At 32.4% G+C, this 16,089-nt stretch overlaps 1 protein-coding gene across 1 annotated transcript in view; it reads right to left on the bottom strand.

Annotated features, from left to right (window-relative positions):
* Positions 1 to 15,564, bottom strand: part of LOC129942721 (solute carrier organic anion transporter family member 4A1) — a 68,780-nt gene extending 53,216 nt beyond the window's left edge. The window contains exon 1 of the mRNA XM_056051767.1: positions 15,009 to 15,564. Coding sequence (XP_055907742.1) covers positions 15,009 to 15,327 — 319 coding nt within the window. The 5' untranslated portion in view covers positions 15,328 to 15,564. The remainder of the gene's footprint in view (positions 1 to 15,008) is intronic.
* Between the last annotated feature and the right edge of the window lie 525 nt (positions 15,565 to 16,089).

Here is a 16,089-nt window from a genome sequence, read left to right as displayed (position 1 = left end):
TCTTTGCAGGATATTTGTGGCAATTATAATTTTCTTTTCTTTTTCGGTAAGCATTTTCTCTGACGTTTATGAACTCTGTTTACATACAAATCGGGCTAAGTCAGACCTTTTAGTTTACTGCAGACATTCTGCATTGGGAGTGCGTTCACAAATGCATCAGAAAAGAAATGCGATTGTACTAGCGCAGATTTTCTGCATTTATGAATACACCTGTCTGTCGAGAACTAGGACCTAGTGACTTACAACTCTCTATTTGCAGTCAATCGATGTAGATAGTTAACTTTTCAGCTGTCATTAATTTGAAGCTTGGAACTTTACTTGACTTTTTTTTTTATATATTCACAAGCACTAAAGGGGTTATTAGTACCCTTTATATGTTTATATTTAAACACAGTGCGAACGTTAGGAAAATAGGGAAGGATTTAAAAGGAGATACCGGTGCACATTGGTCTTAAAGTTCTGAACTTCAAAATGGGAGTTGGCCAAAGCATTCCACATTCTCGATGTGCGATTTAAGAAAGAATATCTGTATCAAGGGTAAACTGATGAGCATTCCTAGAAGTGCGAGTATTACGGCTGATTATAGTTCTGTAGCCCATCATTTTTAAAGCCCTTTTTTGAATTCTATCCAAGAGATTTAAACTTGTTTTGGGGGCACCTGCCCAGATATGCGAATTATATTCAAGCTTTGGACGGATAAAAGCTTTGTAGATTATAGTTAGATCAGAAGGGGTGAAACATTTCTTGCATGTTGCATCTTCGGAGAAATCCTAAGCACTTGGCAGCATTTTTGGCGATATCGAATATGTGATCATACCATAAGCGGTGATCTGTGATATTCATACCGACTACTGAAAGTTGATTAGTTTCCTGGATGCAAGTGCCGCTCATGGATAGCGGCATCGGGGGTGGGTTACGCTTTAACGACAGGAGACAGCATTGAGTTTTCGAAGCATTAAATTCTGCACGGTTTTTGATTCCCCATTGTACAATGCTGTCAAGATCAGAATTTTATGAGCTTATCATACGCTGCCGTTTAAATTCCACATCCGAAAGACAAGGATATAAATCTAGAAACGAATATGAAAAGCTGAGGGTACTGTCGTCGGCGAAACAGTTTAATGGATTAGAAGTGACAGACAAAAGATCGTTTATGAATGTAAGGAAGAGAGTCGGAGACAAAACGGAGCACTGGGGTACACCAGCATTTAGTTTATGAATTTCAGACTTGAAACCATCCAATACAACTTGTATTGAACGGTAAGAAATGTAATTATCAATACCAAAAGCACGCATTTTCGATAAGAGAGCTTGGTGCCAAACTCTATCAAATGCTTTTGAAATATCAAGTGCAATAATCTTACTTTCTCCAAAACGATGTAAAGATTTGTTCCATTGTTCGGTGAGATGAAAAATTAGAACACCTGTGGACCTATTGCTACGAAAGCCATACTGTCGGTCATTAAGAAGCTTCCGTTCTTCAAGATATTTCTTAAGCTGAAAATTAATCAGCGTTTCCATGACCTTAGAAAGAAGGGACGTAAGTGCAATAGTTTGAGGGAGAGGAGGATTCGCCTTTTTTAGGGACAGGCTGGACAAATGCAGTTTTCCATCCACTCGGGAAGAGACCTGTAGAATAGGACAGATGGAAAAGCTTACGCAGTGGTTTTGCCAGCGTTGAAGAACACCTCTTCAGAACAATAGGGGGAATACTATCCGGGCCAGCGGATTTGTGAATGTCAAGGTCTTTCAGTACTCTTTCGACTGCACGAGTGCGAAAGAAGATTCGTCCCATTCGTCTCAACAACAGTAGGACTCATGACACTATCCGGTAGCGTCGAATTAACAGCAAAATGTGCTGCAAGTAATTTGGATTTATCAATCGATCTTACATAGGGAGTGTCATTGTGGACGAGCGTTGGAACCGAGAATGACGTGGTGTTTCGTTCGTTTTTTACAAATGACCAGAAATTTGTACTACCTTTGGGACATTGTAGTATTTTTTGCCTAAATTTCTGATCATTTTTTTTTTATTAAACTTTATTTAGCTAAAAAAAGCTATTTAAAAATACATATTTTTATCTTAAAATCTATTTTTAACATATATTTTGGTTAGTCTTTTAAATTTATCTATATTGAATTCATTCTTTATTTCATTTGGTAAGCTATTAAAAATAGATAATCCTTTATGCATTACCATATTCCTAGTTCTTTGGTTTCTATAGTTTAATAATCTAAAATCATTTGCATTTCTTAGTTGATAAGAATGGACTTCATTTACATAAGTTAAATTTTCACATAGATAATTTGGCAAGAGGTTAAACTTCATTTTATAACAAATAACAAAACATTAAATATAATTCTTTGATTAATACTGAGCCAATATAATTGTGTTAACATGTCTTCTATGTGCGTCAGTCTATTGCACAACAAAATTACTCTCATTCCTTTATTTTGAAGTTTTTGCAAGCGATTCATCATTGTGTTATTGCACATAAATAAGATGCTAGAACAATACTCAAAGTGAGGTTTAATAATAGTATTATAAACATTTATAGCAGTTGATTTTGAAATTCTTTCTCTGATTCTACCAAAAAAATGAATTTTTTTGGCAATTTTCTTACAAATATAATCAACATGAGAGTTAAAACTTAAACCATTATCAATCAAGACTCCTAAGTATTTAATCTCACTTACTATTTCAATTTTTTAATTATTTTTGCAAATATCACTGTTTGATTCACCATTTAAAACCATTGCTTTAGTTTTATTGATATTAAGTTTCAATTTGTTCATATTGAACCATCGTTGCAAATTTTTTAAATCATTACTTATCTTTATAATGCATTCCTCAGCAGCGTCTCCTGAAGCAAAAAGAAGGGCATCATCGGCAAACAATACCAGCTTGGACAATTCAATAACTTTTTCCATATCATTTATGTAAACTAAGAACAAAAGGACTCCAAGCAGAGATCCTTGAGGTACTCCACAATTTATATCTATAGAGTCTGAAAAACAGCTATTTATCTTAGTTTTTTGCCGTCTTTGGTATAAATATGATCGAAACCAATTTTGTTCGTTTGCCCTAATGCCATATTTCTCAAGCTTCATTAAAAGAATATCTCTATCTAATGTTTCAAAGGCTCTTTTCAGATCCAAAAAAACTGCAACAATTATCTTTTCGTCATGTATTTCAATTTTCCATTTAGTTATTATTAAATTGAGAAGAGATTCACAATTATGGTTTTTCCGGAATCCTGATTGATAATGTGATATAAGATTGAATGATTCTAAGTATTTTTGCAATTGTATGTAAACTACTTTTTCAATAATCTTACTCTCTAGTGGCAACATATTAACAGGTCTAAACTCTTCTGCGTTTTTGGTGTTTTTAACTTTAGGAATTGGTACAATAGTTGATTCTTTCCAACAATCTGGAAAAATTCCTTCAAGAATTGAATTATTTATTACCTTTGTCAATAAATTTCCACAGATTTCAAAAGTATCTAAATACATTCTAATATTAGCATAGTTTGTATCTTTTTTGTTGTTCATCAATTTCATAATTTCTTTTAATTCTAGTGTGTTTATTTGTTTGAATTCAAATTTAATATAATAATAATCATCTATTTGATTTACATACTCAATATCTTGTATCTGGTTTCTAATTTCAGTTATACTTTTTACAAAAAAATTATTGAATACATTAGCAATATCAATATTATTTCTATACTCTGTATTATTATGATAAATTTCTTTTATTTCTTTAGGTGTTTACCTAAGTATTAACTGTTTAATATTTCTCCACATAGTTTGTTGATCTCTCGAACTATCAATTTTTCTATTAACGAAGTTGTTTTTTGCGGTCTCCAAGGCAGTTTTAAAACGGTTTCTTGTCCTCTTATACGAATTCCAATCATTTTCATCAGCAGACAATTTCGCGATATGATATCCTAATATTTTATCGTTTTTTAATGTTCTTAAGTTTTCAGTTCTGATTTTGCTCAATAGTTATAGTTTTCATAAATATTTGCAATACACTTATGAAATTTTCACTAAATTTGACAGCAAGTGAATTTACTTCAACATTATCTTGTTCAAAATAAAAGTTTTTAGTTTGCAATTCATTCAAAAATTGTTCACTGTCATATTTAAAAATGTTATTGATTTAGGTTCTAAAGTGGTATCGGAAAGAACTTTGATTTTTACTAAAATGCTTTCATGATTACTGATTTTCAATTCACTCACCGTATTTGCTTTTATGTTTGTCTTGTCGTTTACAATTACATAATCGATTAACGATCTTGAATTCTTTGTGATTCTGGTGGGTTCAAAAATCATCTGATGAAGCGCGTTGTCTTTAAATACACTACTTATTTGTTTTTTGAATAAATTATTTTTAAACCAGTCTATGTTAACATCTCCCATTATTATTAAATTTGAATTATGAGCAAAGTTAGAACTATCAACCCAATTTTCGAAATAATTTAAGAAAATCGTTTCACTATAGCTAGGAGATCGGTATAGACCAGCAAGTACAAACATTAAATTTTTGTGTGACACTTTTATCAATAACTACCATATTTGCTTACCAATAACAATATTTTGCAACACTTCATAGTTCCAACCATCTTTAATGTAAAAAACAACACCACCTGTATATGTAGATATGGATTCGCATCTCACTACACTATAATTTTGAACTTCAATTTCTTTATTTTCATTTGCACTTGTTATATGGGTTTCGGTCAGACATATTAATTCAAAATTATTCTCATTTATAATGGTTTCAAGCTCACTGAAGTTATTTATCAATCCCTGAATATTTAGACACAAACATTTAATTTCTGATAATTGCTAGTAGTTAATTCTACTTCTCTCAGATTGTAATGATCATGCAAAAACTTGGTTCGTCGAAATGACCATTACAGGTCTTTCTAGCTTGTTTAAACTTATTCCGGTTTTCCTCAGTCGGGTTGGCTTTAAAACAACGGAAACTTACATCTCTGAACCTAATAACCTCTTTACAGCTCGAATCAAACCATGAGTTCTCTTTTGGTTTGATAGATTTCATCCCTATTCGGGATAAAAAATGACGATTTCAGGATAGTGAGCAACAATTCTTTGAATGGAGTCAGACAGAGCATCAAATTCGTTGAAAGTTGAATTTCTGTCCAGATTTGGACTTCGATATAAAAAACATGTGTGGATGATGCGCTTATTTACCGTAAAATTTAACCACATGAAATTGAAGTTTGTGTTAGAGCACAAACCATATTGTGGCTGGAGTTGGTACGCCACATCATTTCTTATATACACGGCTAATCCATGATGAGGAAAAAATAATGGTACTAAGTTATACCCATTTATATTAAATTCTCAATGATCGGAATCTTCACCTATTTGAGTTTCACTCAATGCCAAAACAGCTGGCCTGTTTGATGCAGTGTGGACATATGTATGTGGCATAGAAGTTCTTTCTTAAACCACGAACTACCTCCCACTTGCGGAAAGTATGACAACAATATTTGTTTGTACAGAAATCTACCTAAACAGGTTACAAATCCAACATAAAATTGTACTTTTTATTGTAAACATATAATTCTTATTACTATTCCAGAAGACAAGGTATCATTTACCACCAGTTCTTAAATAGAATCATGCACTAAATAAGTAAATCATAGTTATAAAGCTTACAATTAAATGAAAAAAAAAATGTATGACCAGCTGATATTTTGACTAGTAAAGTCTATTACGACTTGACTTGATTTTAAGGGAAAGTTTTCTGGTCTAGCTCTCTAGTGAACTTTCCAATAAAGTTGGCCTAATTGGAATGCAATTTGTGGATAGCTGACCTATCAGTAGCTAGAAACCTGCCTTAAATTCAAGTCCCTTATGTCGCTTGAACCTTCCTATTTTGATACTCGGACTACGTTTACATTCAACCCCAAAACCTGAGTATTTAGTGTGCTGAACTTTCAAAAATTACGATAATTGAACGAATCCCAAGTATTCAAAAACATAATTTTTGAAATGCAAACTATAATTATTTAAAAAAAAACAAACGAAGACATAAACGAACGAATTTTCTACCATCAAACGAATCATATAATTAAACTAGAATCTCGTTTAATGTCCTTCAACCAAATTTCATGTCAATTATTTAAAATTCTATCACCCTTCGGTAGATTACGCTGATGGCTGCTGTCGGGTTAGGGCACAGGAAGGACTGAGAGTGTATTAAGTTCTGATATGATATGCCTATCTCATATACCGTTTCAATTACATACAAGTGTCTTGTCCAACAAACATAAATCCTTTTTAAGTTGCGTGCTGAAGCAAAAATGATATCGCACCATCGCATCGCCATGTCCTTCGCAATCCTTTCATTCTTAATGCTGTTGCTATTGCTACTAGAAAACCTATGTAGCACTAGGACAGAGTCAAACTCCATTATATTATAAATGTGTATATTTGGGTGTGTATCGTCGTAGTTATATTCTCTTCCCCGAAAAATAACACTTTGATATTTGATCACGTGTCACACAAAATGCATCCACGCACGCAATTCAGTTTCAGTTGGTTCGGCATTCGGTTGTCCTTGGCAGCAATAATATTTTACGAATCGTCCTCGTTCATCCTCATCCTATCCTAGGGCTATAGAGAATCTAAAGTCCGCTATAGCTATGGTGCTATGGCAATGGCAACAATATGAATATGAGGACATGAGTACGAGGAAGTCCTCTATAGCAACAGATGCCTGCGTGCATTAATTACTAACGAAATCTCTACACACATTTCTCGGTGCAATGAATCCTGTCCCTGTTGTCCTTACGCTGTTCCTGATGGGTGTGATAGGTTTTTTTGGAATCCATGGAAATCCATTAAATGGCTCAGCATAAGGTTTCGCCTCTCGTTTTGGATTTAAGTGGTTGCACTTATGGCGGTCGGTGGTGGCACGCGCCTATAGGAAGTATGTGTTTTTTTTCTTCTTCTGCTCTAAAGGACAAAGAAATTTTATATATTGCGGTTTGGGTCACAACAATAGGAACTTATGAGTCTCAAAACAATATTAAAAAAGTCCCTTTTTATCGAGCTTATACATATATCCATATGAAAACAATATTTTTGTTTTATTTGCAGGAAATGAGTTATGTTTTATGTTTCACCTATTGTGTTGTGTATCCTGACGCAGCTACGGCGCGGCGCTGCACAGGACCCGGCCCGTTTCACTGCCCTGGTTCATATAAATAATAATGATAAACGTTACCACGTGCAAGTGGTATTAATATTTATAACGTTTCATTTGTGGAATGGAAGCGATTAACTGTATACGCTGATGGTGTCTAGTATCAGGTGGCTTGTGTTTTATTTGTTGATGTTTTGATTATGCGACACTTGATTGTAAAGGCTTGAGGAATTTTAAATATTACCTACAATTTACGTTGTTATTAAATTTAATAGAAATGATTTAAGATTTCTTTCGTACTTAAAAAAAATGCCTTAAACAGAACTTTAATTACAATTTAGATTAAAACAAATTTTGCTTAAATGGCGCCCGAGTAAAAAATCTCTGCCATAACCTTCAAATTGGCCAAAAAGCTAGTAACGCTGATAACTTTTAATAAGGTAAACAATTGTTAAAATAAATATTTCTATGACGAAAAGACCAATTTGGTGTGGACTGGCAACATAAATGCTAAAACAAAATGGCATACTGTGGCCGTTTTTAAATTGACTTGCAGACGGTTTTGTCAACTCTGTTGCAATTCTATGAATTAGTAGTTTATTAACTTTTAATGAAATGTATCGGAATCTGTCCCCTACGTATATGAAGTGGTGATTTATAAGACAAATGTGGATTTTCACAAGACCAGTAATTCATATTTTGCTCATTGACAAACCCATTGAACCATTGAGATACATATGTAGGACGACAATCACGACCGAGTTAAAGCTCTTTAAATAGTACCCAACGACTTAAGTTTCGGTAGAAAATTTTCATTATTTGCAAACGTTGCTCGTTCGTATACTTTAAAACGATAAAAATTAGAGCTCACTGAATTATTGACAATAACAGTTCGATGATGAAAAGTGAAAATCAAATTCAAAGTTATCAAGTCCTAATTCGGAAACCCCTTATAATGCTCGTAAAACGCTTGTTTTTCACAAAACGCTTGTTTTTCACAATTTAAATTTCGTTTATTTTATAATATGATGATGTCCCAGTGCAACAAAATCGGCAAATTAGTTGTAAACATTTTCACAAATACAAATAAATACAAATAAAGGCTGGTATGAGAAGAGTACAGGTAACTTCACATTCTTGTCGCGTTAATTTGATTACCACGTTACGCTGTCTTTTAAAGGACTTTGATGAATAATCCAAGCTTAAGATGATTTTTTCGAAACAGTTTTATAATTTGTGTATTAAAATAACTGTAAATTTATTGGATTTTTTTAAAAACAATAATGTCAATACGGAATAAGTTTAAATTCAAATATGGTGACTAAGAATTGTTGGAGATGATATTGATAAATAAATAATTCCAACCATGAAACAAAATTGCAAACAACAAAAATTGCGAATCTCTTAATGAATCTCAGGACCATATTAGCCTTCTTAACTATGTATAGGTAATTTAATGGCTAAAACAAACACGCTTCAGCTCGGCTTCGCCTGACGTTTAAGCATTGACCTCACGTTTCGTTTATCAATCGTAAGGAAAAGAACGTAATGTAACGTAATGTGACTCTAAACGGAAGCTCTAGTTCAATTATCTTAACATTTGCTTTGTCTGACAGCTCAACAGCTGTAAAAAAAATGTCAACATACAAAATATTTGCTCTTTGAAGGGATGAAATAATAGAAATGTCATTCAGAAAAACCTCGAAGCAAGCCCACCGTAACGCAGACGAAGCCGAAGCTAAAGCGTGTTTGTGATTCAGCCATTAAGCATTGACTTTACGTTTCGTCTATCAATCGTAAGGAAAAGAACGTAATGTTACGTAATGTGACTCCAAACGGAAGCTCTAGTTCAAATTTGCTGAACCTTTAGTCTGTCTCACAGCTCAACAGCTATAAGAAAGTCAACAGTTTAATACATTTGCATTTGGAGGAATAACCACTGCTAATTAGAAAAGGTTAAAAGGTAAGTTTTTGAAATATACATAGAATAACTATACACTCAGAAAAAATGGGAACGTAAATTGTAATGCGATTTCTTTTGAATTAACGTTGTAGGCCACTCCGAAAAAACAACTATAAATCAAAGTAAAACTTCTTAGATTTAAATACAAAACCTATTAAACAAGAAGTTTTACTACGAAATGCTTTTGAATGAAAAATAAACGCGTTCAAATCAACGTAGTTTTTTGGTTGAAAATATTTCAAACGAAAAACAACGTTGATTAAAAGACGAAAACACTTTAATTTAAAGTAGAAAATCTTTGTTTCTTATTCAAAGTGGAAGTCATTTGAATCAAAGTTATAACGTTGTTGAATCAAAGTCGGAAAAAAAATTGGTCTCTTTGAATTAATTGATGAGCAAATTGATTCAAATTCGTTTTCTTTACATCATTACAATTTAAAAAAATGTACTTTCAAATGCGTTTCCACTTTAATTTAAAGTAGAACATTTTTATTTTTGATCGAAAGGTGAAATAATTTAAATTAAAGTTGAAACATCATTAAATCAAACTGGCAAAAATTGTTCATTAACTTTAAATCACATGAAAAAAAAAAAACGAGAAACAACGTAATTTCAAAGGCGAAACAACTTTGATTCAAAGTAGAAAATATTTATTTTTCATTAAATGACGGAACTACTTTAAATCAAAATTGGAACGACATTAAATCAATCTCACAATTTATTTTAATTCAAGTTATGATCACTTTTAAATTAAGTACCTAATACCTAATGTTTTATAACACCAAATTTGATATTTATTATTATTATTACTTTGCAATTAAATCCTAAATTAAAAGGGAATTATATTAAAAAGTAATACGAATAACATCAAATTCGACGTTTTTAAGTACTTAATTGAAATTGACTTCATATTTGATTCACAGTGACGACATATTTGATTCAAAGTGGTGACACATTGGATTCAAAGTTGAGACATATTTGATTCAAGGTGGCGACACATTTAATTCCAAGTGGCAACACATTTGATTCAATGTGGCGGCATATTTGATTCAAAGTGGCGACATATTTAATTCAAAGTGGCGACGCATTTGATTCAAAGTGGCGACGTATTTTATTCAAAGTGTCGACACATTTGATTCAATGTGGTGATATATTTGATTCAATATGGCGTTATATTTGATTCAATGCGGCGTCATATTTGATTCAATGTGGCAACACATTTGATTAAAAGTGGCAACGTATTTAATACGTTCATACTTGATTCTAAGTTGAAACTTAAGGAAAAATGTTAACGTTAATTGGTTAAGTAGCCACTCAAATTGAAGTTGAAACAACATTGATTCAATGTATTTCGGCATTACGCTAAAAACATTGTGATTTGAACTTTGATTCAAAGTAGAACTCAATTGATTTTACTACGATTTCACAACAATCGAAAATCAAAGTGAATCTGCTTTGATTCTATTATTTTCTACTTTAGGCAATAAACGTTGCGATTTTACAATGATTCAAAGTGGTTTCCTTTGAATCAATTTTTTTTTAATCAGTGTACAATTTTTTTCTTGTAGAATAGAAAATGAGTTTCCAAGAACTCTGTAGATTGGGGTCCCGGAACGAACAACGTATCTCAGTCTGCGCTTCTTCTTGCTTCATGAGCTGAACATACCTACGGTAGGCTATGTAAGCTATTCCAATTTTTTTTTAATTTCAACATTCTATCTTTTACTGTATAAAAAATCAAAACAATCTTTTAAGAAAAAATGACAGCTGCTAATGACAGTAGTGTCATTTTAGAAATGTCATTCGAAGCAACCTCAAAGCAGACCCATCGTAACGCAGACGAAGCCAAAGCTAAAGAGTGTTTGTGTCTCGGCCATACATTCTCGTTTAAAGTTAATTTGGGAATAAACCCTAAATCAGAAAACAAAGGGAAGTTTTTTTGCGTGTAAAACTTATGGTTTTACTCTTGTCAACATTTAAAACGAGACGATTTTTATTGAATCATCCCTAAATATTAACAACTCTTCATCCAAAAGTAAATAGTCAGATGTAAATTTTATGCTTGTGAAAAGCTTAATGCCTAAGTAGCATAAATAAGGACGGAAGAATTTTGTATGATCAAAACCAAGTTCTTTATAAATAAAATTGGATCTAAATGGCTTCCCTGAGGTACACTAGAATTGACAACAAATTGATACGAATAATTATTACGAAATACAAAACTATAAGTTCTACTTTATAAATACGATGAGATCCAATTTAAGAAGTTAAGTTAAGTTAAGGAGTGTTAAAACCTTGCTTTTTAGCTTTAAATGTGTTTTGTTGGAAAACCTATCAATATTACAATAAGATTTTACACGTAAAACAAAAACAATATCCACAATACTACCGATAAAAGTTAAACTAGAATCTTACTACGGATGGGCTTTTGATATTTACATGAGTCTCGAAAGGATCTTATGTGATTTCATTCTCAAATGTTCTTAATATTGATATTGCATTTGTATCTCAATGGCTGTGTTCGTTGAGTAGTTGTGCATTTGGAATCAAGTGTTTTTAATTCCAAAAAAAAATCAAAACTTTACTGTTGAAATCATTTCGTTTTGTTAATGAAAATGGACTAACTGGGCTTATTTTGCAAGAGAAAACAATAGAAAAGATAATTGAGTTTTGCTAGTTTTCCACCAAAGGTTTATCTCAGTTTAGATTGAATAAATCTTGTTGGTGTTTCCACCGCAGAAGAATACAAAGGGTGTTTCTATGTTTCTTATGAAATTCAGAGAGATAGTTTGCTTCGTGTTAAACAATAAAGAACTGAATAATTCAACGCCATATAAGAATATGCTACCTACTCCATGTGCATTTTTTTTAAAATTCTATTAAGGCAAAACCATATTTTTTGTAAACAAATATGCAAATAAACAGACCATTACGCCTTATCTGTAAAACCAACTCCTCCGCACAGGTTTGTCTTCGCAAATTTTGACTCGACTCCGATCCCCGACCGGAATCGAGGCGAATCAAGCTCATTCCAACTCGACTCAGGTACATAAAGAATTAAAAAATCACCGTTTATTTTGTGAATGCCGTTTACATTTTTTCCAAACCAAGTTTTACTTTTTAATTAAAGTAACTAAGTTCTTTCTAATTCAAACCCTGAAAGATTTAAGATTCCACGCATTGTGAAGATTAGTACGAGAAAAGGTTGATTCATTAATATGTGATTTAAGAACGCTTATAAATAAGATTAGTTTCATTGTAAACCTAATCCCAAAATTCGAACTTTAATGCCTCCAGAAGAGTTGGAAAATTGACAGCTTGTATTAGTTGGAATGGTTTTTTTTATCGTTATTCTGAATTTTTCGTTTTAATTTTAAGATTATCATGCAATGGTCTGTGATCTTGAAATCGATTACTTGACCTAATAACCCATCAAACCAAATAGGTTTCAATCTTAAAAATATGTAATCGAATAATTTGTCACAATCAAACAAAAAGTTTAGAATAAAATTCGATTATTTAAGTGTTTTCAAAATATACATTAACAAAGTAATTTGAAGAAAAAGCATTGAAAAGTAGAAATTTGTAATTAGGAGATATTTTCCAGTGTACCATTTGACCACGACGAGACTCCTAATAGTTGTCAGCTGGATTAATTTTTAACCTTAAAAGTTTCTACTGCAAGCCAGAATCCAAACACTTAAAAGATAAGAAATGTTCCAAAGTAATTGGTATATTTTTCGAATTGAAAATTTAGACATTTCTCGACGTTTCAAGGTCTAGAGAATCAACTTAGAGAGATGTCTATGTGTGCGTGTTCTGGATACCAAGTCGGATATAAGCAACTACAGGCCCATTGCAAAGCTTTTGGTTTTGTGAAAAAAAGATCAACCGTTACTAATCTCCTCACATACTAATCTCTTCTCAAACGCTTTAGAACAAGGTTATGAAGTTGACTGTGTATACACTGACTTTTCTAAAGCTTTCGACCAACTTAGCCACGGAATTATTTTATTTAAACTTAAGGCTTTTGATTTTCCACCATTTTTCTTAGCTTGGATTAAGTCATACCTTAAAAACAGATCCTACGAGGTAAAATTTAGAAATTGTCATTCTGAACATTTTGTTGTTCAATCTGGTGTTCCCCAGGGAAGCCATCTTGGCCCTTTTCTGTTCATCCTGTCTATTAACGATGTATCGTCATTTCTACGCTCAAGTGAACTTCTCATTTTTGCTGACGATATGAAGATTTTCAAAATAATAAAGTCCAACCATGATCGTATTCTTTTACAAGCCGACATTGATAGTTTCACATTTTTACTCAACCCTTTAAAATGCCAGACTATAACTTTCACTAAAAAACGAATCAGTAACGTATTTGACTACTGTATATCACAGCAAAAACTCTGTCGTGTCTCCACATTTAAAGATTTAGGTGTACATTTCTGTTCCAACTTAGAGTTTACACATCACATTAATGTTATTGTTAATAAGGCAAGTTCTATGCTTGGTTTTATAAAACGCTGGGCAAAGGAGTTCAATGATCCCTATGTTACCCTTTCTTTGTATAATTGCCATGTTCGTCCTCATCCTGAATATGCTTCGCAGGTATGGACTCCCTATTACGAAATTCATAGAAAACGTATTGAATCAATTCAACATAATTTCATTCGCTTTGCCCTAAAAGGTCTTCCTTGGGAAGATCCCTATGATCTGCCTCCCTATGAACATCGTATTCTACTTCTTCAATCTCTCCATCAAAGGCGTGTTAATAATGCCTTAGTATTTTTTTCATCAACTCATTAATGGCGGAACTCATCACCTGCGCACATTTGATTTTATACATATTGACTTCCATAGAACTAACTATGGCAAGAATGAAGAATGTATTATTTTTTACTAACAACTAACACATGCACTTATGATGAGCCTCTGATCGTAGTTTGACGCTTGCTATAAGCTTACTACTTTCTAAAATTCTGAAGTGTAAAAAAAAATACCATTTTTCTCATTTCGTCGTCGATATGGAAAGATCCAGAAAAAATATCGAATTCAAATATTTTTTTTACAAATAATAAAATCAAAAGATGTAAAAAAGACTTTCTAAAAATCTGAAAAAAAAGAATATCTTTGACCTCAAATATTCTACGAATAAAAAATGATATCAACTCAAAAATAATCGAATGCAATGAAAAATGGAATGTGGTAAAATTTTAAGAAACGTCGAAGTAACAGCTTTTACAAACGAAAAAAACACAAAAACACTACTAAGGTTGGTAAAATATGATTTTCGAAACAAATTAGAACAATTAAAGTTATTGCTTCAAACTAGATTCATCTTCTAGAAAATATTATTTTTGATTTTTTTAGAAGAATTAAACTATCATTGACTTCAAAATTATTTTATTCTATGCAAATGTTGTTATTACCGTATGTTAATGTTATTAGAAAAATCCAATCTTTATTTTTCTTCATAAGAACTAACAAAAAAATCACCAAAATTTGGTGACGGGACAAGAAAAAATATTTTATTTGATGATTTAGAAAAATTTAATAGACGACTTAAAAAAAATCTACAAAAACAACAAAAAACTGACAAGAAATGATTTTCGACTCAAGTATTATGAAAACAAATAAACTTTTATTTTGTTTATCCCACACAAAATATTGTCAACAATTTTTCTTCAAAGTTATAGAATAAAAAGACAGACGGACAAGAATGATAAGTTATCAGTGTGAGTCGCATCTCAGCCTATTTTATATTAATAATTTTTGATTGAAGACGAAACTTTCAAAAACACTCAACATTTAGGAAAGGAATTTGTATGCAGTAAAATTATTTGTTTATGTTCTTACCTTGCATTGCTCCCCCCCAGCAAAGCCAAAATAGTGCCCACTTAGCTGTGCAAAATCGTTGTAAGAATTTCGGTTGAAATTTACCCCAACCAAAAACTTTATCACTAAATTTATGATCTTCATTATTTACACCGCCCGGGCACGGGCCACCGCCATTTACCCGATGATGTTCACTATCAACCGCAACAACACCAATAAATTTATTGTTATTATTTAAATTTGATCGATTTAAATTATTATGAATATCGAGAATTTTTTTAAATGACTCAGAACCACTACCACCGTTGCAAGTGCTACCATTCATTTCAGTCGAAGACATATTGTCTCAATTACACTGACTTTTTTATTTATTAAAATATTTTCTTTTTCTGTTTTGTAAAAATTCTACGTCAACATTTGTTATGCAAAACAATAAAATAATTCCATCAAATTTTAATTTGTATTTATTTTTTAAAGTTCAATTTAAATGTCAACCGTCGCGTGCGTCGTCGGTAGTCCGTCGGCAGACAATGGATTCAAGTTGTTTTGAGAATGAAAGATGATACCGTTAAAATCAACCGAGTTCCTCCAACGTTCAACTACAACTGAAAATTCTGAACCAACGGCTATCGCTTCCAAGTATGATTCTGGTTGGATTTTCTAGCGCGAAAATACTTCCCAACCCCATTATGGCATGGCATCATCATCATCACCATCGTCGTCGTCGTCATGAGAAACTCAAACAACCCCTCAATGAGGTTTACTGTACACAGAACTGAGATGCGGGTAGACTGTTATGCTAACTCTGCTTTGGAGATTTCTGTTAACTGGGAAACAAATCCATGTTGTTTAACAGAGCACGTTTGGTTTCTGTGTTGACTTCCGTCAACATTGCGGTGAATGAAGATTCCCAGCACAAAAAGTAAAAAAGAGGAAATGTAAACAAACCATCAACAACTACCCCCATAAAGTAAGGAGGCGCGGCGACGGCGTCATCATCCCCCGTGTTTTTATTTTTCTTTGTTTTGCTCGAAATTCTTCATCAAAACATAAATCTCACTCCACTCAAATGTTGAGTTATTTTTGGTGGAATCAACCATTT

The sequence above is a fragment of the Eupeodes corollae genome, chromosome 1, assembly GCF_945859685.1.
Source record: "Eupeodes corollae chromosome 1, idEupCoro1.1, whole genome shotgun sequence".
Classification (NCBI taxonomy): domain Eukaryota; kingdom Metazoa; phylum Arthropoda; class Insecta; order Diptera; family Syrphidae; genus Eupeodes; species Eupeodes corollae.
This window is presented reverse-complemented; position numbering and strand designations above follow the sequence as displayed.